The 23892-nt window shown below is 38.4% G+C and overlaps 1 protein-coding gene across 9 annotated transcripts in view; it reads right to left on the bottom strand.

Annotated features, from left to right (window-relative positions):
- LOC109965756 (uncharacterized) overlaps positions 1-23892 on the bottom strand; it is a 177750-nt gene that overhangs the window by 52480 nt on the left and 101378 nt on the right. For all 9 annotated transcript variants that reach the window (XM_020610048.1, XM_020610049.1, XM_020610056.1 and 6 more), the window contains one exon: positions 19608-19655. In XM_020610048.1, the coding sequence (XP_020465704.1) occupies positions 19608-19655 (48 nt within the window). The remainder of the gene's footprint in view (positions 1-19607; positions 19656-23892) is intronic.

Raw genomic sequence — 23892 nt, 5'->3', positions numbered from 1 at the left:
AAGAAACCCACATTTGATACCGTCCCATAAAGACACACACACACACACACACACACACACACACACACAAAAACAAAAAACAAACAAAAAACACAGAATAATAAGAGGTGCAAAGTTGTTGGAAGTACACTGACACAATGCCCCCGTGACCACATGAGCTGATAAAAACTCTGCTGGCTTGTTTTATCATGTCATTGTGTTAATTCTACTTCAGTATTTTTCACATATAAGGCATTTGACTTAAGCACATACCGTCTCTATTCACATTTTATTTGTAGAATTTTACAGAAACATAACCAATGTGTAGTGGTACAATGCATGTATATATGTGGACTTAAGTACTATAATTAAGTATAATTTTGAGGCCTTGTATTTATATTTTATGATACTTGATATTTCTACCCCACTAAATTTCAGAGTAATATGAAGATTTTACATATAAAACATATGATCGGTTTGTAAAATGTGATGCATTGCTGTAGACTGAATGTCCCAACAGTGTAAAGCAGTTACAATTATATCAGCCTCATATACACCAAGTACAATGTAGCAATAGTAGTAATTAAATAATATATTTATACTACAGAGCTTTAGAAGGGGCCATTCTGTCTGATGAGTACTTCTGTTTTTGAAAACTGAACATTATTTTGCTGATATTACTGAACAAGTGATATTTTGGATGCAGGCATAAGAACAGTTTAAGTTGTAATTCTTCTATTTTAAACTGTGGTATTTCTGCTTTTACTTACAATAAGTAAGGAGTCTGTGTATTTCTTCCATCACTGCTAACACAAAACAGATGCACAGCACTAATGATTAACAACTTCATAACACACAGAAAAAGTGAACATTGTCTGCTTGAATAGTAATTGATGTGTGAAAAGTTGCCTCTAAGTTTAAAAGAAGCAAAACAAATGCCTATATAATTGGACTGAGTACTTTAGCCTGTAAATGTGTTTGTCAGCCTATTGCATTTCCATTTGTGGCCTCCAGTATGTGACTGTCGAACACTTGTCTCTCCTGGAGTTATGGGAGTTAATGAGAGCAGCCTGACAATGTGAGACTACCTGGAGCCTGAGGGCCTGTTGGGGAGTGAGTAAACCATTAGCCCTAGCCCCAGGGCAAACGGCTCCTACAGAGTGGAAAGTTCTACAACACCAGTTTATTAGTAAAGTCACCATGCAAAAGATGGTAGTGGACTAGTATTTACCGGAGACAGGGACAAGCTGCTTTGTCCTGTCACTGCCATTGCAGATATCTAATACTGTGTACTGTCAGAAACCCGAAGCCCAGGCTGGTCAAAACAAGCCAGAGATATAACAGTGACATACAGTAATCCCTGCACCCAACACACATGCAGCGGCTTCTCAGAAAGGCACTGAGAGTTGATACAGACAAGAGTAATGGGTCCCCACCTGTAACATGATTCTGGCTTTACAAGGAGGCCTGAGGATGGGTGGGTGTGCCCACCCTCAGTTCTCCCAGTTGGACATCACTGTTCTGCAGCTCATTGTCTTCGTGTGATGGGTCAAGAAGATAAATCCTCTGGAGTCTCCGGTTTTGCAAACAGCCAGAGAAAAATGATAGCCATGGGAGCATATTTTTGGCATCATATAAATAAGAAATGAAAAAAATGAAATTATACTCCTGAAAGAATTATCTAGTTTGCAAGCCTTGTAGGGATCCACCATCACACTCGAGGCACATGACACGCTTTCAGATACTAAGCAATGCTGATAACATTTTACTTCAGCCCCTTCTAACATTTATAAGCAGTACTAATAAATGGTAACACTTTATACCACATTAAGATGCAGTAAAATGTTTTCTTTATACTTATACAAATGTAACTCCTATAGATGCTTGCTGGCACAGGTGTAATCATATATAATCATTTATCTTTAGTAGTTAAACACATATTGTAGACCTGGTGCGTTGGCAGTTAGAAACGGTTTTATCTAAAAAACTGTCAAACCTCATAGCTTGTTTTTAATGATTGTTTAATTCATATCAGGACATTAGCACAACCTAAAACTTCTTCATTAGTATTTTGTTGCCAACTTTCCAGTGTGTGTATTTACACAACAACGTGAGTGTGTATTTTCCGCTGAATATAACTGTGTACTGTGTGTATTCCGAAGCAGACAGTGAGATTTCAGGTTTACCAACGAATCTACACGCCTTTTGCACTTTTTCCCCATGAACACATAAAGCCTACTCTGCTGGACCTCCTCACATAGTATTTGTACAAAGTCATGTATGCAGTACATTACTATTGTTAAAATCTTTTTATATTTGGGAAGGTGGAGTTCAAATACAAACACTTACATAATTCATGTAGAAGGTTAAATATGTTATGTTATATATTTTGGACAATCCTGATTTCAGATTTTTTTTTTTTAAGTCTGACCTGCCGATCCTGATTCTGGCTAATTCCGATTTTCTTTCTTTCTAGGAACTATAATCAACAGCATACACAGACATTTTTGTAACTTTTCTTTAACAAACAATTGAATTGTAATGCAACTAAAACATTGTAGAAACTTTTTCTGTCTTTCTCTGTTTTTTTTAACAAACCTCTGACTAAATATGAAGTGCCATGTTTGTACTTCTCCAAATGCAACAGGTAACAGAAACAGAAGAATGTCTGTTACTACTGAGCACACAGGTCTTTGTGAAGTGTGCGTAGTTTGTATTTGTGGGATGGATACACCGTACCTATACATACATTTCATGTGTAGCCACTAATCCCCTCACTGTGTCCTATTTGTTGGAGATTGTGTAGCTCCTCTGTGCGTTGTTTGTTTGCAAAGCAATTCCCATGCGTGAGTGAACACGCACCTGATACGGGCATGAGTCTCTCTCAAGGTGCACGCGAGATGCTACGCGCTGCACATGTTATGCTTTTGGTTTATGCTACTGCATGCGCGACGTGAACTGTCAAGCCTCTAAATATGATCTGCACAGAATGGGAAACCTCCACTGACTGATCAGCGCATCTCTAGTTTCCTGCAGAAGTGTGGCCATCTCCTTATATCTGCCTATACAACATTATAGTGTGCCCCAAAGAATTTACTAATTGTTTATATGCTGCTTATGAATGCTAAATGAAAGGAATGAAAATGAACCACCATGTCTAACTATAAAACTCTAACTTTACTTAACACAAACTTACCGCTTAGCACAAACTAATAAACCAAGTGCCACTTCTGTGGTAACTCAGCAGAAGTTTAAAGGAGCTCGAAGGCTCGAGTTAAACTTTCCAAATCTTAAATCTACAAAGGTTAAGAACACCAGAGGATCACCACACTTGGGGTCTTTTGAGTATATTACAATTACTCTAAAACATGTGAAACCATTCCAGACATGGAGGTGATTTATTACATTAGCGGTGAGCGGTAAAACCAGCACAAAGGGAGATTGTATGAAGATTACAGTGATGAAATAGTCAAATTTATTATCTTGACAGTTAGATATTCCAATTTCTTTGCCGCTGAGCCATGTAGATTTTCCAGAGTGCAAACACATTTAAGTACTTCTTCAGAGTCAATTAAATCAGATACTAGTTAAATTACCATTTTTATTAACCCACAGGTTAACATTTTTGTAATTTTAATCACTATTGGAAACACTATTAGAACCGCTTTCCTATGAAGACAGAACTAAGGGTCATTTAGAGAGCGGCAGAATTAATCACACAATGTCACTTCAAATCTACCTTTCAATTCACTTTATAGCTCGCTCTGTGATTTACATGTGCATGGAGAATTATCTGTGGTTGGTTAAAGGAAAGATTAGGAGTGGCGATGGGCTGCACCCACCTAAAGCTCCATGAAACTTGAGCATCACACCTGAGCCAAAGTAAGATTATTATAATGAAGGTTATACAGTATTTTAGAAGGCTTAGAGCAGGGCCATTAAATATCCAAGGTTCAACTACTGGTAATATTATGCTACAAATCATTTCCCATTTTCCTCCAAACCTGTGGAGTCTCCCTCCCCTCCTCCGCTGTGTGTGCGTGTTTGAGCGGTGCAAGCCAGCCTCCGAAGTGTGGACAGTAAATAATATACCAAGAGAACATTAACCTTTACTTGTGGTGTTAAGATGGAACCTCAATTAACAAGAGTAAATAATCCTTGTGATTATTTTTGGCTGGCCTTTATCTCGTACATAACCTAATTAAATGGACCGTTCAAACATAAAACCACAACTAATCAAAAGCTTTGCTGAGGTATTGCAATATGGCTGTGTGGGATTTTAAAAACGCACCCACGCAAGTGTGACCACTCGTGCATCACCTACACACACACACACACATATACTTGCTCTGAAAAGACCTAATGGAAAATTAAGCGTTTTTGTTTTGGAATAACTTCTCACAATTCTGTTCATTTTTATATTAAACTTAAAATTGTTTTTGTCATGAAGTAAAAAAGTCAACCTTTCGGATTTCCAACAAAAATAATTACACCTAATAACTAAAGTACAGACAGATGACAAAGGAAAACCCAACATAAAGTGTCTCAGTGAGGTGTCGGGCCACCTCGTGCCACCAGAACCACTTCAGTGCACCTTAACATTGATTCTCCAAGGTGCTGAACTCTACTGGAGGGATGAACAACTGGGTTGAGATCTGGTGACTGTGAAGGTCATAACATATGATTTGCATCACTGTCACACTCAACAAACCAGTCAGTGACCCCGGTGCCTTGTGGATGGGGACACCTGGAAGAGACCAGTCATTTAGTCAGGGTTTTCCTGTCATCTGTACGTACTCTCTATTTTTGAAGGATGTTTCAGTAACTGTCGCACAGTTAAAAAACCTTGTTCAGATTAGAACCAGAAACTTTGGCCTTCAAAATATATGGTTCCACTCTATTTCTAATGTAAATACTTACTGACTTCCTTTTGACTGTTGATCAGATCGAACGTGAAATGTGATAACCCGTGTTTAGCCTGCTCACTCTGCCATGAATAGAAACAATAGATGTTAATTGACGCTTGTGTTTAATTGAAGCATGTCAGGGTGGGCTCGCCATAGGAGGGATGGGAGAGAGGAAACATACAGTAACAGTTCACTAATATAGTGGTTTACTGTCTACACTTTTGCAACCCACAGCTGTATATGTCGAGTTACACTTGAACATGCAAAAAACCCAAGGAGACTTTGTTTAAGAGTTTGCTTTTGTTTATGTGTTCTGGATAATTATGATTAAGCCTGAAAATAATCAGTAGATTAACTTTTAATCAAAAATCTTCTTTAGTTGCAGCCTTAATCCAAATTAGTACTTTTTAATTTCGGCTACCTAAGTCTTATGTTACTTGGGAAAGGTATGTCAGTCAACACTAACAACCTGGTAAAAACCTAAAAACCTAGAGTCTGCTGTATAATGAAAGAGTTTGCTTTTGTTTATGTGTTCTGGATAATTATGATTAACTTTTAATCAAAAATCTTCTTTAGTTGCAGCCTTAATCCAAATTAGTACTTAAACCAAATTAGTACTTTTTAATTTCAGAAAATAAAAAAATCATTTGGCTTGCAGTTTTCAAAATGTAATATTACCTACTGATGCTACAATTAATAAAACTGTGCACATCTTCAACATCCAGAAGTGTTTCTAAAGACTTTCTCACTGGACAGGTCTGACTATATTAGATTTGGTTTCATTGTGTTTGCAGGTTAGAATTTGTTTAAATAGGCCATAGGAAATTGACTCTATTTAATTTGAGCATTGAAATGTACACTGCGTAATCAGTTCTCCTTCACAAGTGGGCCAAAATAATACTGGTTTTATTTGTGTGTAAATCTATCTTGAGAGGCCTCATTCTTGGCTGTGGCTAAAGTAAGCCATGCCTCCGAGCTATAGTAGGGAGTGAGTGAGTGTGTGTGTGTGTGTGGGGACATAACTGGTCCTTCACTTGGGTCCCCACCCTCTGCCTCAGGATCCTTGTGTAATTGAGAGATGATATGGGCATCGCACAAAAAGCATGGTCACAGTGCCTCAGGAAGTGAGCACAATAATCTTTGTAACGAGACAAGGATGCTTCTTCCTCTCTCATGGTAGGAATAAGGAAATGTAACTCAAGGGGAGATAATATAATTCCTTAAGTGTATTGTTCACTAAGATAAAATTAAGCAAGCTAAAATCTGAAATACATTATAGCGTATAGCCTTCCACACCTCAGAACCACAGTAACAATGTACTCTTTGTTACAAGTTGTGGTGTGATACAATGCGTGCCTCTATTCTTAATCACCGCATCCATAGCTGTACTATACTTCAACTCAGCAGTAGCACAATGCATTATGAGGGAAAACTTGATTGTGAGTTGTCACCTGAGCTGCACATTCCCTTTAATTACAGCTGTTGCGTGGATATGTATGCATACAAATGGCTTGTTTGAAGAATGGATGAAAAGGACTTCATTTGAAAAACTACAACAAAACCATTTGTTCCCACCAAAACAGCACTTGCTGTAAGACAAATTATGCTTTAGTCTTATGAATAATTCTCAGATTCCAAGCAATCAAGTTTTAAAGATATCGTAAATCCTGTTTAAATGGCCTCATTCATTACACTGCAGAGATAGGAGGGATACTAATAAAGTGTTATGTCTGAAATTGTCACTGACTTCGTGCGTTGCTGGGAGATGTTCCACACTGAGCTGATGTATGGTGCGCCTGACTGTATGGAGATGGAAATGTCGCTGTGGCCTTGTTAGCATTCTGCTGTAACCCTCGGGCAGGGGTGTCAGATTCTCTCAAAATTTACAGCTCAGTTTGGAGCCAAAGGATTCTGTACATAATGGCTGTGAGGGTACTTATAATGAAAATACTGATGCATACAAGCAAGGTCTTCTTTGAAGGAAATGCTGATTAATGAACAACTACACATGTGAAAGGTTAACAGTGGTCAAAAGCAGAAAAAAAAAACATTACTTATCAGCTGGTTATTCACTGCAGTGTCACTGCAAACTCATAGTACCCCAGATATTATAAAAACCCATAGAACTTCATGTTAAAGGATAAGTCAGGTGATATATTATATTTTCTGTAAAAGTCCAAAACCAACAATGAATTGATTCCATTGCTGTGACATAACAATCGAGGATACGTGCACTGCATTGGGGTAGAAAACACATTTCTACAATGTCATAATAGCTTCCATTCTGTACATATAGTACATTTTCATTATAAGAAATCAAGCAGCTTGCTGGAAACCTGTGAAATTACCTTTTACAGGTGAGTTTATACGGGCCACACATCCTCTTTTTTAACCACATGCCATCTTAGATATTCATATGTCAACTCTGGCGGCTACTGCAGTGAGAAACAGTAGCTAATCAAAGTGATAATGGTAATCTTTGTGTCCAAAAACATTAACTAGCAGTGCAGGTTAACCTCTAGAGTCCTGAGCTTTGGAAACCCAAGCTGTGCGGTCCTCATATGAGGACGCAGGGACTCTAGAGGTTAAACTTAAACACAGAACAGCCCACACACAATTAATGTTAACATAAAAAAACTGACACTGTCATGCTGTTTGCTGCTGCACAAGTTAAGCACACTAGGTATTGTATTTGTAACAGAAGCCTGTATAAAAATCCAGGTCTTTCCTCCCAGTAGACCAAGCACTGGATATACTGTATGCCAGATGCACTATATTACTGCAAACAGTCAGTGTAAACAGGCAGAGCTTTACTACTGTCAAACGGTGTCAGTACAGGATTGAATCAGTATTATTGATCAGCATCAAAGGATCATGAAAGCAGACTCTGCTTGCCTGTTTAATTTTGTCTGTGGAAAATTATAAGCATAGCAGTGTGATAAATTTTCAGTGATCAGCCCCTCTCTATCAGCTGTCAACTATTCCCAAAGTGAAACTCTAAATGCATGTCAAACACAGAGCCTTAGCAATTTTCATTGAACAGCCTTAAATACACAGTGACAGTGTGAGCTGTATTAACTTAAATCTGGCATTTACTCCTGCAGTTTCAATGTAAAACCATCCACAGCCCCCATAAAATCCATGGCTCTGACCAGATTGTTGGAGCTAGCAGTGCCCTGAGCTAACAGGCAGGTTTCTTTCAAAGCTGATTTAGAAAATTCTTGAAACCTTTTCAAAAATGAAAATACATGACTGAGTTTGTAAAGATTCACTCCTTCAGTAGGAATAAATGGAGATGAAGCAGGGTAGGAAAGTCACTAGTCAAGAGTAACTGGTAACTAAAGTTATAAAATAAATATAGTGGAATAAAGAGTACAGTATTGGCCTCTAAAATATAATAAAGTCAAAGTATGAAGTAAAAGAAAATGAAAAATACAACTGTACTTAAGTACAGTAAATATACTTAGTAACATACCACCACTGTTTATAACACATTTAATAAAGTGGAATTAATTTGTGATTAATCACAAGTTAACTATTGACAATCATGCGATTAATTGTGATTAAATATTTTAATCAATTGACAGCAATTAATACCAGATATACGGTATAATTATTAGGCATGACAAATGATTTTCGAATATTTGAATACTCATCTTACTATAGTACCAAATACAAACAGCAAAAACATCAGAAACTACAGCCATCAAGAAAAACTGTCACGGCACAACTGGATAAGCTGTATGATGATAATGCATGTGAGCTTGACAAGTGTTGAAAAGGCATCTCTGACCACGGATTCATGAACAGCGCTTACAACTGAATCATATAAGACAGTCAGCTGCCATCATATAAGCAACTGGAAAATACAGCCTGTTCTTCAGACTAAAGCAGTGCTGAGGCGGCATACTGGTGAAAACCTGGTGAATGTGTAATTATAACAATAATATGATATAGCGGAATGTGAAATGTGCCATTCTGTACTTTTAGTACTTTAATTAGGCATGTTTTGATGCTAATACTTTTGTACTTTTACTTAAGCAACATTTTGAATGCAGGACTTTTACTTGTAAGAAAGTATTTTTACACTGTTGCTACTTTTACCTAAGTAAAGGATCTGAGTTCTTCTTCCACCACTGGTTTTAAATGTACCTTAAAGGGACCCTGAGGTAACTGTGATTACTGAGAGAAGTCCAGTAGTCTCTGGTGAGTGTAGCCATGTTTGTCTGTCCCAACGCCTCCCCCACCTTTTTGTCATCTTCATACAAGTTGGCTGGTTACAGCAGTGGCTCTCAAAGGCAAATCATAAGTGCAGTCTTTGAATGTGATGCAAATTATTTCAAACCAGACCCTCGTCCTCCACATCGTTAATCAGCCAGCAAGCTGTAGCCACCCATTTAGCTATCACTGTTGAAAGTTTGCTGCCTGTAAATTTGTCTAGGCATCTCCATTGCAAACTGTCCAGCGTGGTCTGCTGGGTGCTTGACCAGCAAGTGGTGTTTGAAACTCAACGTACTCCAGTGGTAACTCAGTTCACATTGACAGTAAATACTAAGAACTTTAGTTTTGCCAAGAGAACCATCAGGCAGGGCTTTGAAGCCAAAATAGCTATTCAAAACAAATTTTTCTTTATCCATTTCTGCTCATTTCTACTCATTCTTGCTCCTACATTGCTTCCTGATTTCCCAAAGAACAGCACGGGCTGAGGATCATAATCACAGAATGTACGTGTGTTAATCGCGTATCAAAGAAACTGGTGTTAAAAGGAATTTGCGTAAACTCATTATGATTGCATTAACATTGACAGCTTTAACATCATATATACAGTATATGAATATATATATATACTGTATATATATTTGAAATGTTCTAACTAATCATCTTGTAATGAATATTGCTTCAGTTCTACTTTGTATCATATACAGTTTAAAAACACTAAACAGAACAGTGAGAATCCACAGTCCGCCACAGCTATACTAACAGTACTAGGTATCTAGTCATGCATGTTGCTACTTGTCCTGTCATATAATTGTTGCTTTTAAGCACTATTTAATGTTTTTCCTAATTTGCAATCTAATGTTTTTATCTATAGTCAACCCTGTGATAGACTGGCAGCATTATGACTCCATGAGCTTCTTTACAAATAAAATCACATCTATTATTGATATAATTAATCAGATCACCCCACAACTCTCACAAATGCATCGTCAAGTACAATGGCTTTAGAAACATCTGTAAGACCTCATTTATATTCAGACTGCCTCTCTCCCATAGATCTCTCTGAGTTGACCTCAACAATTGCTTCATCTAAATCATCAGCATGTGTCTTAGACCCCATCCTGACCAGGCTGCTCAAAGACTTTTTACCTTTAATCAACACGTCCATATTAGATGTGATTAACCTCTCTCTATTAACAGGTTATGTTCCACATGCTTTTATGGTTGCAGTAATTAAACCTCTACTCAAAAACCCTACTCTTGACCCAGGCGTTCTGGCGAAGTATAGACCAATATCCAATCTCCCCTTTATTTCTAAAATCTTTGAAAAAGCCGCTGCAAAGCAATTATGTGAGCACTTGCACAAGAAAGATTTGTTTGAGGATTTTCAGTCAGGATTTAGAGTCCATCATAGTACAGAAACTGCATTGGTGAACGTCACCAATGATCTTCTCCTAGCCTCAAAGGACTTGTCTCCATACTTGTCCTCTTAGATCTCAGTGCTGCTTTTGACACCATTGATCACAGCATCTTACTGCAGAGACTTGAACATGTTATTGGGATTAAAGGAACTGCGCTAAGTTGGTTCAAATCTTATTTATCAGAAAGAATCCAGTTTCAGTTCATTTTAATGATGAATCCTCCATACAGACTAAAGTTAGTCATGGTGTTCCACAGGGATCCGTCCATTTCTCTTCACTTTATACATGCTCCCTTCAGGCAATATTATCAGGAAACACATCATAAATTTCCATTGCTATGCAGATGATACTGAGTTATATTTATTTATAAACCCAGATGATCCAGATAACTGGTCAAACTTCAAGCAAGACATAAAGGCCTGAATAACTTGTAATTTCTTTCTGAAGTTATTATACTTGGGTCTGAAAACATTAGAAACATGCTACTATATCTAAAACATACAGTTAGTCTACAGGACATCACCCTGGTCTCCAGTACTGCTCTGAGGAACCTTGGAGTAATTTTTGACCAGGATATGTCCTTTAAATCACACATAAGCCAAGTCTCTAGAACTGCCTTCTTTCATCTGCGCAATATTGCCAAAATCAGGAACATCCTGAACATCCTTGTAGAGCCTTATCATCCCAACAGAGCACTTCAGTCTCAGAGTGCAGGTCTGCTTGTAGTTCCTAGAGTCCACAGTTTGTAGAATGGGAGGCAGAGCCTTTAGTTATCAAGCTCTTCTCCTATGGAACCAGCTCCCAGTCTCAGCTCGGGAGGCAGACGCCCTCTCTACCTTCAAGACTAGACTTAAATTTTTATCTTCTCGGGAGGCAGACGCACCCCAACTGGTCGAGGCAGAAGGCTGCCCACCAAGAGCCGGGGTCTGTCGGAGGTTTGTTCCATTAAAGGGATTTTTTTTCCTCCCCACTGTCACCAAGTTCTTGCTCAAGGGGGATTTGTTGGGTTTTTCCTCTATCATATTAATAATAGAATGGTCTAGGCCTTACTTCGTAAAGTGTCCTGAGATGACTTTTATTGTGATTTGGTGCTATGCTAAACAAGTTGAACTGAATAGGATAGAATGGATATATCCTTGCACAGGTTTATGGTACTGCTTGTTGCCATGTGTTGACCTACTGCATACATTATTAAGTAGTCTAAAATTGTACAAACATTGACACCATCATGAAAGATAAACAAAAAGATGACAGAGTGACTCTTTTTGTTTTGCTGCTAGTAAACCCTGAATGTTACACAAATCTCATGTATTTGAGACAGTATTTACTGTAAATGAACAGGCTTAGAGATGATCCTGCACGTGGCGCTCTCCCACCCCGCTTGAGACATCTCATTGCTTGAGCACTCTTCTAAGAAGGGTAGAAAATGTGAATTACAGCTAAGCTACTTAACCACAATGAATTAAGTGCTAACATTTGAAAATTTGATACTGAAATTGCTGTCATTATGGTGCATTATGTCTGAGCATAATGATTGCTTTGGTGCTGTTTGAAGACAAAGGCAGGCTCTGGGGGGAGAGAATAGTCAGTGGAAAAGTTGATTTCAAGGCTGTTAATGATATGTGAACTTCAAACCTTAATTTTAGCAGCCATCATTTTCTGTCATTTCACAACTCAGCTTTTGTTAGCTACCTAAATACTAATGTATCTGCAAATTATTTCTCTTCTTCTGGACACAGAGCCATGGAGAACTGCTAGTTATTTCTTTGTACGTCTGCTTCAGTGAAAAACAAAGTGAGAACATATTGTAAGTACTTGACAGAAAGAAATAAACTGCTTTAATCTGTCATTACTAATTGATGGATTTGATGGGTTTGCAGAACAGCAAACAGTTAAAAAAGCATAAAGATCTTTTAGCAACAGTAGGAACAATATACTGTACTCTGCTTTGTTTCTGTGGGCACAAAGTTTGAGCCAAACATCTAAGGATGTTAACAAAGAGATGAACTGTATACCAAGAGTTGGACCACACAACAATTGTGACCACATTTTCCACATAGCTGCATTATCGAACTACCAAAACAGACACATAGAAAATAAGACTGAGAGAGTCTCCATTTTTTAAGATGTTTTAAAGGTAACAAACAGTGTGGAGACCAACTGGAGCTGTTATTAATTTTCCATCAGTTTCAGTTTGGATGCCTGAAAGCCAATTAAAGGCAAACTTAATTGAATCTGCCTCAGGAACCCCCTGAACAGGAACTTAAATGAATTGTGCTTGGGGACAAAAAGAGAAGGAGGGCAGGGAGGTTAAATAAAAAGGGTGAAATTACGAAGAGTCCCAGTCATTGCTGGGAATAATGGCTGCAGACTGACCCTGCTATGATGCAAATTAAATCTTGTTTGCAACCTTATCCAACCAAACAGATGCTGAAGTTTTTGATTCTTGTCTGGTGACCTCGTGACCCTTTTCAGTCTAAACCCCGACAGGAGATTCAGCCAAAATGTTGTGTGGAGTTTGCACCAAATACAGATGTTACATTTACATTTGTGCAGACCAGAACTATTTGTAGCAGGGGAAAGCGGGATACTGTTAGAAAGTCAAACTAAAATTAAAATTAAATTAATTTTTGCTACAAACTCAATATATATACTGTATATCCATTTTTCCTGGGATGAGGACAACAGTTCTTTGCCTGATTCAAATAGGGAACATTGTGATTCATGATAGTTAATTCAGATAGTCTTCACTCCTAAGCCCATTATTGTTCCACTGCTGTTTGTATTGACTTATGTACTTGCTTAGTAAAACTTGTAACAAAACAACACCAAAAAAAGAGAGAGAGACAGAAAAAATAAAATCTTTAATATTTAATGTCTTTGCTGTGACATTGCCCTCTACATTACTGTTCTCTGGGGTTGTGAATTTTGGGTTCCAGTGTGTGATGAGCAGTAGCCATAAACTGTATATTAAGTGGACAATGTGACAGCTCCCCAGAAGTGAAGCCACCACAAGTCAAGCGCCACCTGGTGGTGGTTGGTTGCAGTACAGTACATAAACACCACCCCTTCCAGTGGACGAGATATAAGCCAAATTAAAAACTAAAAGTGCAAATCTGATTTTTCCCAAAGGTGATTCTAGGCAGGTATCCCAATTCTATCCCTCACTTTGAGTGGACTATAAACTTAATAATAGGACATGCTGTATAATGTATATGTGGAGTGAACAGAAGTTGACGGCACCTCTACAAGTAATGTTGTCTTCACATGTCAGCTGCCTTGGCACTATTTAGAAACTCAAAGCTACAATGTTAACAAGCCTATTGTCGATAACAAGCTTCCACTTCAAGTAAAATACAAACACCAATAGCAAAAGTCCTCCCAAATACTGGCTGTTGTTAAGGGACTGGTGTCTTCAATTGCTAGTGGGTGAGAACAAACTCTGTGTGCTTGTATGTTCATAGGATATGTTTGATTTTGACAATCATTTGTCAGTAGCACAACATGAGAGCATGTCTCCTACCAACCCTGGCTCTTAAATGTCATTCACCTGTGGCCATGGCAAACACTGAGCCAGAGAAGACACTTCTTCCACAAATATGTCCAAAAACAGTTTTAACCGCTAATGCACGACAACATTAATTCCTTTTCAACTTTAAGACAAACATGTTAAGGAATTATTTAAAATACTGTAAAAAAAAATGTTGTGTGTGTTTGGATTTTTTGAAGAGGTATACAGCCAAGTCAAATTTCTACTACTGTGTGTCCATTTCTGTACTGAAGTGGTTCACTACTGAGCAACATTCACATACACACACACACACGCTAACACATGTACTACCTCAAGCCCATGTTCCATTGGAAAGCCATAAGGAGGAATTCCTGTCAAGCGTCATCTTCTATGACAATATTGTCCTGACAGAGGCTTAGTGACATACGAGAAGCCTCAGCAGAATGTCCTGCTCTTAGTCAAATGAAGAGTCTGGCAGCTGCTGCATTCATCAAAATCAACAGATAATCTGCTTCCCCTATAAAATCAAATGATGATTAACATTTTTTTTCAGCTGTGGATGGGGGTATAAATACTAGCACTTTTAAGGAAACACTTGAGAGACATGGGGCGGGGAAGGTTTGGAAACTGTGCTGGAGATTTTAAGTTCCATGAATGTGAAGTAGAAACCAAGCTTTCAATGTTGCTCCTTCTGGGCTGACTTCTTTTTTGTTAGTCATTTTAACTGTCCACTGTCCTCAAAATCCAGTTCATTATAACTGAAATCTTGACCAGATATGATTCATTTATTTAAAGCCAGTACACAAGTCACAGAATGGGTGCAACCTGCAAAATCAAACACTCTGCAGTGTCTAGCATAATAAGTCTTATCCTGTTTGTATGTCAAATGTGCATTTCATTTGTATTGTATTAACCAGCCATCCATTCATTATTATCCTGACAATACTGCTATTGAGAAATGTAAATGGTTGGCTTGGAAAACACAGTTCATTGACTCATGGTTTAGTGACAATCTAGCGGTGACAACAATGCATTTTTAAAGTTGCTTTGCAATTGCGTGTAAAATCAGTCCTGCAGCATAATGAATTTTCAAGGCTGTATTCCTCTTTGGGTTTGGCTATAAGAGAAAAGTTGGGAGACACAAAGATTTGTTTATTGTCTTGTTTTCAATTTTGTTTAGTGTGTGCATTTTAAAATTACCCAAGTAAACATATTGTACATTTGGGTGCCACTATATGATAATCATGCTACAATAATTTAAAACAGGAAAATTGAAGTGCTGTAGATTTATAAAGCATCACAGTTTCAGGGAGTACTCAGAATGACATTGATGCTTGCTATAGAAAATCCAGTCATTGAAGATATGCAGATTAAAACCACTTTTCTAAATGGTCCAACCCTTGTCAACGTGTATTTTGTAGTGGTCTCCAAGGAAAATGGCATAAAATGGGTTTACATGATCTGCATCTCTGTAGTTTGAATTTTAGCCTAAATCACTTCTAACTGTATCAGCAGTTTTGATCTTTAAGCAACATATAATTTGCCAGCATAACCAGACATTTTAGAAACATGCTGTCAGTTTCAAGCAGTGAACAGATAAGATTTGAGTGCCCTCCTTTTGCTATACAATGGATTTAAATCACATTTAAACATGTTTGCTGTCACAGTCAAAGTTCATAAAAACTTTACCTGTTGCCTGATCCTCCACTACCAGCTCAGGGCACTCCCGTGATCAAAACGCCACAATATAATGGTTGCGTGCTCTGACTTTCTACATTATTTATCAGTATAAAACCGGGTGTTCTGTTAAGAAAATTATAATATACTACCAAATAACTGTAAAAATTAAATAACATTGGCAAGAAATAAAAAACAACCAGTTTCTTCTGAAAACAGTAATATACTACAATGGCTCCTACAGTTTTCAGGTGAGGAACCCTACTGGTACAAAGGATGACTACTTTTTATAAAGAGCGCATCATTAGACACACAGTCTGTCCTCCTGAGCCCAGATCTGTGTTGGACTAATCAGGGCCAACTCCCCACCAGCATCTTCTCCACCACATTCAAGTCAAACGGAGCAGAGGCCATTAGACAGCTCTGGACCTCCTTTTCTTTATAATTACACCTCCTGAACTGACCGAGCACCAGCTAGCCCTCTGCTATTTTCAGTAATTAGTCTAGAATGTGAGCTGTCAACATGCAAAAACCATGCCAGCAGGCCCACAATGCCACAGCCACCCCCGCTGTGTTCAACAAGCACCTAGCCTCTTTTTTTCCCCCCTCAGCGACTCGTGTCAAATCCAGGTCCCTCAAAACAAAATCTTAATAATTAACTGGCAAATTTTAACATGATTGCTTGTGACATACCTACTCTGGTAATTATGGCTCTGAGGCCATGTGCTAATGAAATTAATGCATTCATTGCCCCAACAAATTAGCATAACTCATACAAATGGCCCACATTTGAGACCTCTTGCAAAATGGGAAAACAGCAAGAAGAAAAAGCAGCATCACGACCACCAAGACAACAACAACAATAACAAAACTAGAAAATGAAATGGCTGGTTCATTGGACTGGAGACTGTATGATGAGTACTGCCTGCTCAAAGTCTAGTGACAGCAGTGCAGCATCAAATGATTATCACTATCATCATTATAGTCATTGGTGATCTACATATACATTTCTCTGTGGACAAATATTAAATGGCTGTGCCACTGCAGACATTAAAATGTTATTATACTGATGCATTAACTTACAGTAGCAGAGTTCCTATCAATATGAAGCAGAGACTGCCCAACAACCATTCCCTAAATGGCATAGCTGCCACTCACAGTATTTACTAGTACCACCACTAACCCCTGTTCATAGCTGTTTGGCCTCTCAGTGGGATGTCTCTGAAACATTTACCGCTCGTCATTAATAACTGATGACAATGCCACTGCTAAAATGACCAAAGAGAAGTGCAACAGTCAGTTGGTGGTGTTGCAAAAGTCCAAGAAATGTCCCCTCATAGGGTTAGGATTAGCAGAGATCATTTTAACTCCTAAAATATGTGTTGCCTGCAGCCAAATACAGTCAGGGAAACAGAAAAAAATAAATAAACAAAATGAAAATGGCTTACATTTAAACAAAAGACTTACACTGTAACAGTCAGGAAAGTCTGTACAGTATGTTAGCATGACAGCTTCTCTTCACCTTCATTTTGTACAGCAAAACAGGGACCTTTAGTATAGCAAATCAATAAACTGCACCACAGAATCCTTGCAGTATAATAATGCTTGTTGTTTTAGGTTTAAGGCTGAAGTGAAATAAAGATTCAACTAGTTATTCCCACTTCATAATGTGTAATAAATACAGCATGTACAGGCACTGCCAATGTAGGTGTTAAAAACATAAACAACAAGTACTATCTAGTGGTAACCTTAGCAAGTTTCAGTAGGTTAGGAAACCAGGGATCTAGTTAGCCAGATTTTTTGGCTTATGCTGGATCATTATGAGAGCTTTGACAGTCTGGTCATTTGCCATCACTATAACTGGTCCCATGAAAGACAGCACTGACACTAGCAAGACCCCTAGGTATAGCAGGACTAACAGCACGCATTTTTACAGTGTGCAGTGACGAGGTTTATGGGTAAATACAAGTTGCACACGAGGTTTATGGGTAAATACAAGTTGCTGATGGTTGCAGATGGGCCAACACACACAGCTCCCAAATCTCAACTATGTGTTGTATGGAGCTGCGTGTCCTGTGCACCGATTGGTTGATCTGACTGGTGGTGGCCTGCTAATTGGTCTGCTAGTGGGTATTCACATTGTGAAAAACGTTGGAGCAAATTTCTATATTGGCATTACTTGGCTGGACTGACCACCTATTCTCTATCTAAGTGGTTACTTTCTTGCCTGAAAATATATCACCACTTAAAAAAAACTGAAATAAAACCAAGTCTGGGACAAAAATCGTAACATCTTTGAGCCTGGTTCGGAATCTCTGCCATTTATGTTTCCTGACCTTTTCTGCATCTAGTTAGAATGTTAATGTTTGCATAAGTATAAATGCTATGCGACCGTCTCCGAATGACAGACGTGCAAAGCAGAAGTATAAATCTGGCTTGAGTGTATAGAAGTTGCTAATGACAGCAGTCTGGCTTGAGTGTATAGAAGTTGCTAAGCACGTGTTGGACTAACATGAGTGAAAAGTAATGAGAACCTGCACTAATGTTGGAAAGCTAAGCAGGCTAGTGGAGGTCAAATAGTCAAGCTAGGCTAAATAGTGCAAGCTACGCTAACTGGCCAGAAAGTGGAAGCTAGCAAGCTAGTGTAATAGGCTGGGCTAACTCACTTCCACTTTCAGAGAAAACAAACAGCATGACTGGTCCACCCACCTTTTAAATGTTGAAAAGGGATCAATGTGTTAATGTTGCTTCTACATATATGTCAAAAACAATCATTTCTGAAAAAAAAAAAAATTAATATGCACAACACCCATGGTACCATTAAAATTTATACTTTCCTGAACAAAAATTGAGAAGTTCAGTTTAACATTACCATCTGTGCCTTAAAACATACTCATCAGCCTGTTGTTAACAAATTCCAGCTGTCTTCTGTCTTCTACAACAGAAACATACTGGCTTCTATTAAAAAACAATACTGCACTTGTTCCTTGGCTCCAAATGGAGACAAACAGAAATTCCTGGATGAATAAAAACATTAGTGCATCACACTTCCCACAGATTAAATGTTTCATTTAACTTGCATCAGTGTGTCAATCTGTGTGTGTGTGCACTACTTCATGTTTAAAATATCTCAAAATCCTGAAAGGTCATCAGAGTTACTGTGACATATTCTTCCACAGAGCGGATCCTTCCCATACATACTCACAAGAACAGACAGCAAAGAGCACATTTTCAACCTGCCAATGTAGAGCAAACAATGAATAAAACACTCAGTAGCCAGCTTGTGATGCTTTGACCCACAGCACAAGCATGAATACATACAAAACATCAACAGCACACTTCCTAATCTGAGATGGTTAGTAATGGGGCCACCTTATCCTGCATGCAACCCCATCTGTGATGACACATCAGCTCCACCATTTCATATGAATAAACTTACAAACACAAGACACAATGTGTTGATGGAAAATTTGCATTAGCAGTGTAACACAGGAAAGCGTGCTTAATTTCTGCTCATGAAATGAATACAGATTTTGTCATTACATGGCCTGTTTTCTTTGCCAAATATTGTAATGTTTCTCCCTCCTTTTCCACAGCGAATGTTCTGCTGCAATAATAAGGAATAAAAGACAGCTTAGAGCTCATAAGCAACTGCTGGCAAATCAACTAAATCACAGAGCAAAACAAAGACCTGATTGCTCATTAGTATTATGGATCTGCTGTTTAAATCTGTTTTGTGAGATGCAGTCACTGTTTAATGATTTAAATGGTGTTTGTTTAAATGCTCACTGCCTACATTTCTCACAGTAAGATTAAAAGAATGAGATATCAACTATCTCATTGGATTTTTATAATATCCCCCTCTCAAAAACACACCTACATCAATACACTTACCTTGGCTTTGCAGATGATGCACCGCAGCCTGTCTTCACTCCCACATCCCTGTTAGGAAACAATATTTTAAAGTAATTCAGTGTAAGTGAACCATCAAAACAAAAGACCTACAGTAACACTGGACCTACTGCAGAAAGACATGCAAGAGTGGCAATTCATTTGTTTGTGTTTTGATCAATAAACTAATTATGTTTGTCTGGAAATTGTGTTCGCATTTTTAACCCAAAGGTCCATTATGCATAATAATGCTTATTTAATTACAGTGCTAAAAATCTGTACACTATGATGGCCCTGAGGTGAAAACCACAACAGTATTAGACAAAAGACAATAAACATACAGAAAATACATTTTAGAGAACATAACAAAACACAGAGGGAACCAAATAAAACAACATATCAGAAAACACAACAACCAAACAGGCAACCGAGGTAACATTTCACATTGTTGTGTTTTCTAACCTGGTGTTGTTTTATATTATGATTTTCTCTTGTGTTTTCCACATCAGAATCAACATAGCATATGATAATTAATAGTGCGACATACATGTTTTTTATGCGTGCACCAAATGTTCCACTTCACATGAAACAAAAATAACATGCCGACAATAATCTTCAGGCTGGTGCTAACTAACTGAAGATGCTAATAACAAGAAAAGCATTTGTGTAAATAAAAAGTGCCAAATCCACTGCTAATATGCGTGGCATGTAGGAGCTCATTTTGATAGATGTTAATGGAATATAATTATAGAACACTGCTATTAGGCAATGTGGTTTTATAAAGAGGACTATTGCCCCTGGCACTGTGGCCTGATTGCTGCGAGTGTTGGGCTAATGAATGTAAACCAAGTCTGTTTGCAGTGATGAGAGTATAAACCCATAAGAGAGAGACAGTGTGTGTGTGTGTGTGTGTGTTTGTTTATTCGCACCAGTCACAGTTAAAGGGAGACATAGGTACTCACACCCTTTGTCAAGGGCATGCCTGATGACATAAATGCACAAGTCACATAGGAGAAATGTGTACATGTCAGCAACGAACTCATCTTCTCATCATGTTTTTCATCTGTTTACACAAGGGTAAATGTTTCACTCTATAAAATCACACTTATTTTTTCAAAGCTAATCTTCTCACTTCATTTTTCCCTATGTCTTTAGATGGTTATGATTAGAAAACCTGAAGAACTCTTTGTGCAGAATACCATCCCAATTAGCTCCAATAGAGTGAAGCCATACACTTAAAAATGAAAATGCATTTATCTTTCTGGAGCCCGAGTGTATACCATTACTTTAGCCTTCGTCCTTCCTCTGTATTTTCTAAAGCCCATCATTGGGTAGTGAGACACACCAGGCCACACTGGTGTGGTACGAGCCTTACAGTCCTCCCATGCCCTTGTACTTTGTGCTGTGAGGGGTTTCACCCCTCTAGGAATGCACTTCCTATAATGAGGGTCAGGGGTCAAAGTGCTGCTGCGCCTGGAGGCCGGGATCTCCCAGGCACATTCAGTCACTGACTCTGTCCCTATATTTAAATCCTGCCTCAGGACATGTTTCTCAAAGGGCATCTCCTAACTAGTTCCTGGTTACTAATTAGTTTTGTATCATGCTATTTGTCTTTGGGAACCTGAATGGGAGTGGTGGGGGTGGGGGAGGAGCACAAATGAAGCTGTCTAAAAAAAGATAGCGTATGGTTTGCCTCAGTGCAGATGAGCTCTCCACTGCAAACATGCTGAAGTATGTATCAACAGTTGTGGAAATGAATGCCAATGCTGTTTTGTTGTGTTTGAATTCAGCCTGCCCACTGTTTAGTGACAACATCTGTGTCATACTGTTGTGGGGGAAATTAAATAAGGACGAGGAATGTGCCCTTTTTTTTCAAGCTGCTTTTAGGAGTGGTAACGGCGCATGCTATCACTCCCAGCTGGCTGGCTCTCTCTCTCTCTCTCTAGCAAGTCAAATCATTATTGGATTACATTTTCTGGCTTCATAAAGTGCAGTTAAGAGGCACTTTAGGCATATGTGCATGACCTGTTTTGCAGAGATGGCTATCAGAGCAAAAGTGACAGGTCAATTGCTGATTTCTGTTCAGTAAAAGGGAAAGCGGCTCCCTACCCTGAGCACTCTAAAGGTCGTACGCTTGCTCTCTCTTCCTCTCTCTCTGTCTGCTTCCCTCTCACACACAAAAAACACTAAAGTAGTCTTGTAACGTCAGTACAGTCTCAGCAGAGAGTGAGGTTCTCTGTGTGTGCGTGTCTGCTTCATGAGCCTGAGTGTGTGTGTGCCTGTATATAATTGTATAGTGGGAAGACACACACTTAATGGAAGTGGCTCTTCACTCTGACAGCTGGGTGGTGCAGATGAAAAGTGTGCTGTAGCATGTTGTCTACCACTTGTAGAGTGCCCAAAGAGACCAAAAATCTCACAGGAGTGGACGACACAACAGCAACATTTTAATGGCGGACACACGTTTTATCTTTGATTAATATACAATCATTATATTTCTTATTAACTACACCACTCATGTACTGCATAATTATGCACATAACAGTACAGAAACCTTCAGATATAGTAAGTTCTTAATTAAATCTAGTTATTATTTAGACTAAGTGTACAAGTGACATAAATTGAAACAATTTTCACTTTATCTGCTCTTTGGCTCTTGATGATGCAATCCCTAAGATATGCTGACTTTAAAGGTGCATAAAATGTGAATTTTATGCACCCAGTAAAAAAGGTGAATTTTGCTTTCATTTGAAGTAACAGCTTGGATTTGGAGATGCTTGGAAGACAAAAAACAAGTTTCATTTGAAGTAACAGCTTGGATTTGAAGATGCTTGGATGACAAAAAAGAAGTAATGTCAGAAACAAGAGGAATCATTGTCCATAGAACTATAATTTGAAGAAACGAAGAAACCTGATGAGGGACAAATGTTTCCAGAATGACACCGGTGTTGTCTGTTTTCTGCTAGACAGGTAATTTAGCCTAACAGGTAAAGTTAACCTAAATGTAAGTTTTTGTTTAATAGCTTTAGCAAGAACATGGGCAGTGCTGGGTAACCCACTGTACTCAAGTGAGCCATCTTTAGCATTTGCTTGGACAAGTCAGCATGATGTATAGCTCCTTTTCAGATGTTGGGGATAGTACCTGATACCTGGTACTATTTTTGGTATCACCTCTGTTGAGTTTCCAAGCGACCTGAGGTGATACCAAACCATGGTGTGTAAACACACTGCAGGCTCCCGAATGGTCAGAGAAATTCATTTCTACTGCACAGCCATCTTACCACTGATGACACCAGTCAGTCATTCTTCATTCATTCATAATAGTAGCTGCCACTTATCTCTCATGGCTGTTATAAATTGTAACATTTATGGTGTCAGAGGCCTCAAACCTGTTACTATGCAATATAAACGTTATATAATGTGAATCACTACATTGTACATCTTATCACGTAGCCCATAAGTTACTGAATGTGATAATATGAGCACAATGGCTACAGCTAAAGTATGCCTACTAAGTAGAGCTAGCTAGCTGGCACATTATAAGGTCATTATATCTCTGAAAACATCAGAGCAAATTTGTGATTGGCATTACTTTTATAGATTAGGCAAGTAAGTAAGATGGCGCTGACACCAATGACAGCCTTGGTTACCCACGCTCTCTTGTGCTTGTTGTTTTTCTTTGTTTTCTTGGTCTTCTGCAACTTATCCTGGATTACTTTTACCAGAGAAGAACTGTTAAATATTAGACAACTCACACCAAAATACCTTTCTCTAATTTTTGTGAATGAAGAATGCTGTATGGACATTCTGATCGGAGGCGCAGCTGCAATCTATGGGGCCTGGAAGAAACGTTGTGTGCGGGTGCCTTGGTGAGGCTATGCCAGAGAGCAGTGACGTGCTGGTGAGGCACTAACTCTTTTACAGTCAGATTTACAAATACAAATTGTTTGTTAACAGACAATGCGTTGTGTTTCATATCTCATATCAGCATTCTTCACACAAACGTGACCCATATTTAATTTGAGGTTAAAATTTATTCCAGTTGAGCTTATTTCTAACTAGAAATAATAAAAGTTTATGGTCTTACCTTTACTTGTACACGAAATCCATTTGTCAGCTGGTATGTATTACAAACCCTTTTACGTTCGAATCCAATATTAAAACACATGTTCTCAATAAAGAAGATCCTTCTGGACGAAAATGTCCAGACTGTCAAAAATGTTTTGATTGAAAGTCCAGATTTGTGAATTTTCTCAGCTTGGAAATGTAATCTTCCATTTTGATAAGA

Source organism: Monopterus albus, unplaced genomic scaffold (assembly GCF_001952655.1).
Source record: "Monopterus albus unplaced genomic scaffold, M_albus_1.0 scaffold103.1, whole genome shotgun sequence".
In the NCBI taxonomy this organism is placed as follows: Eukaryota; Metazoa; Chordata; class Actinopteri; order Synbranchiformes; family Synbranchidae; genus Monopterus; species Monopterus albus.
Note: the sequence above shows the minus strand (reverse complement) of the source record. Positions and strands in the feature narration are given on the sequence as shown.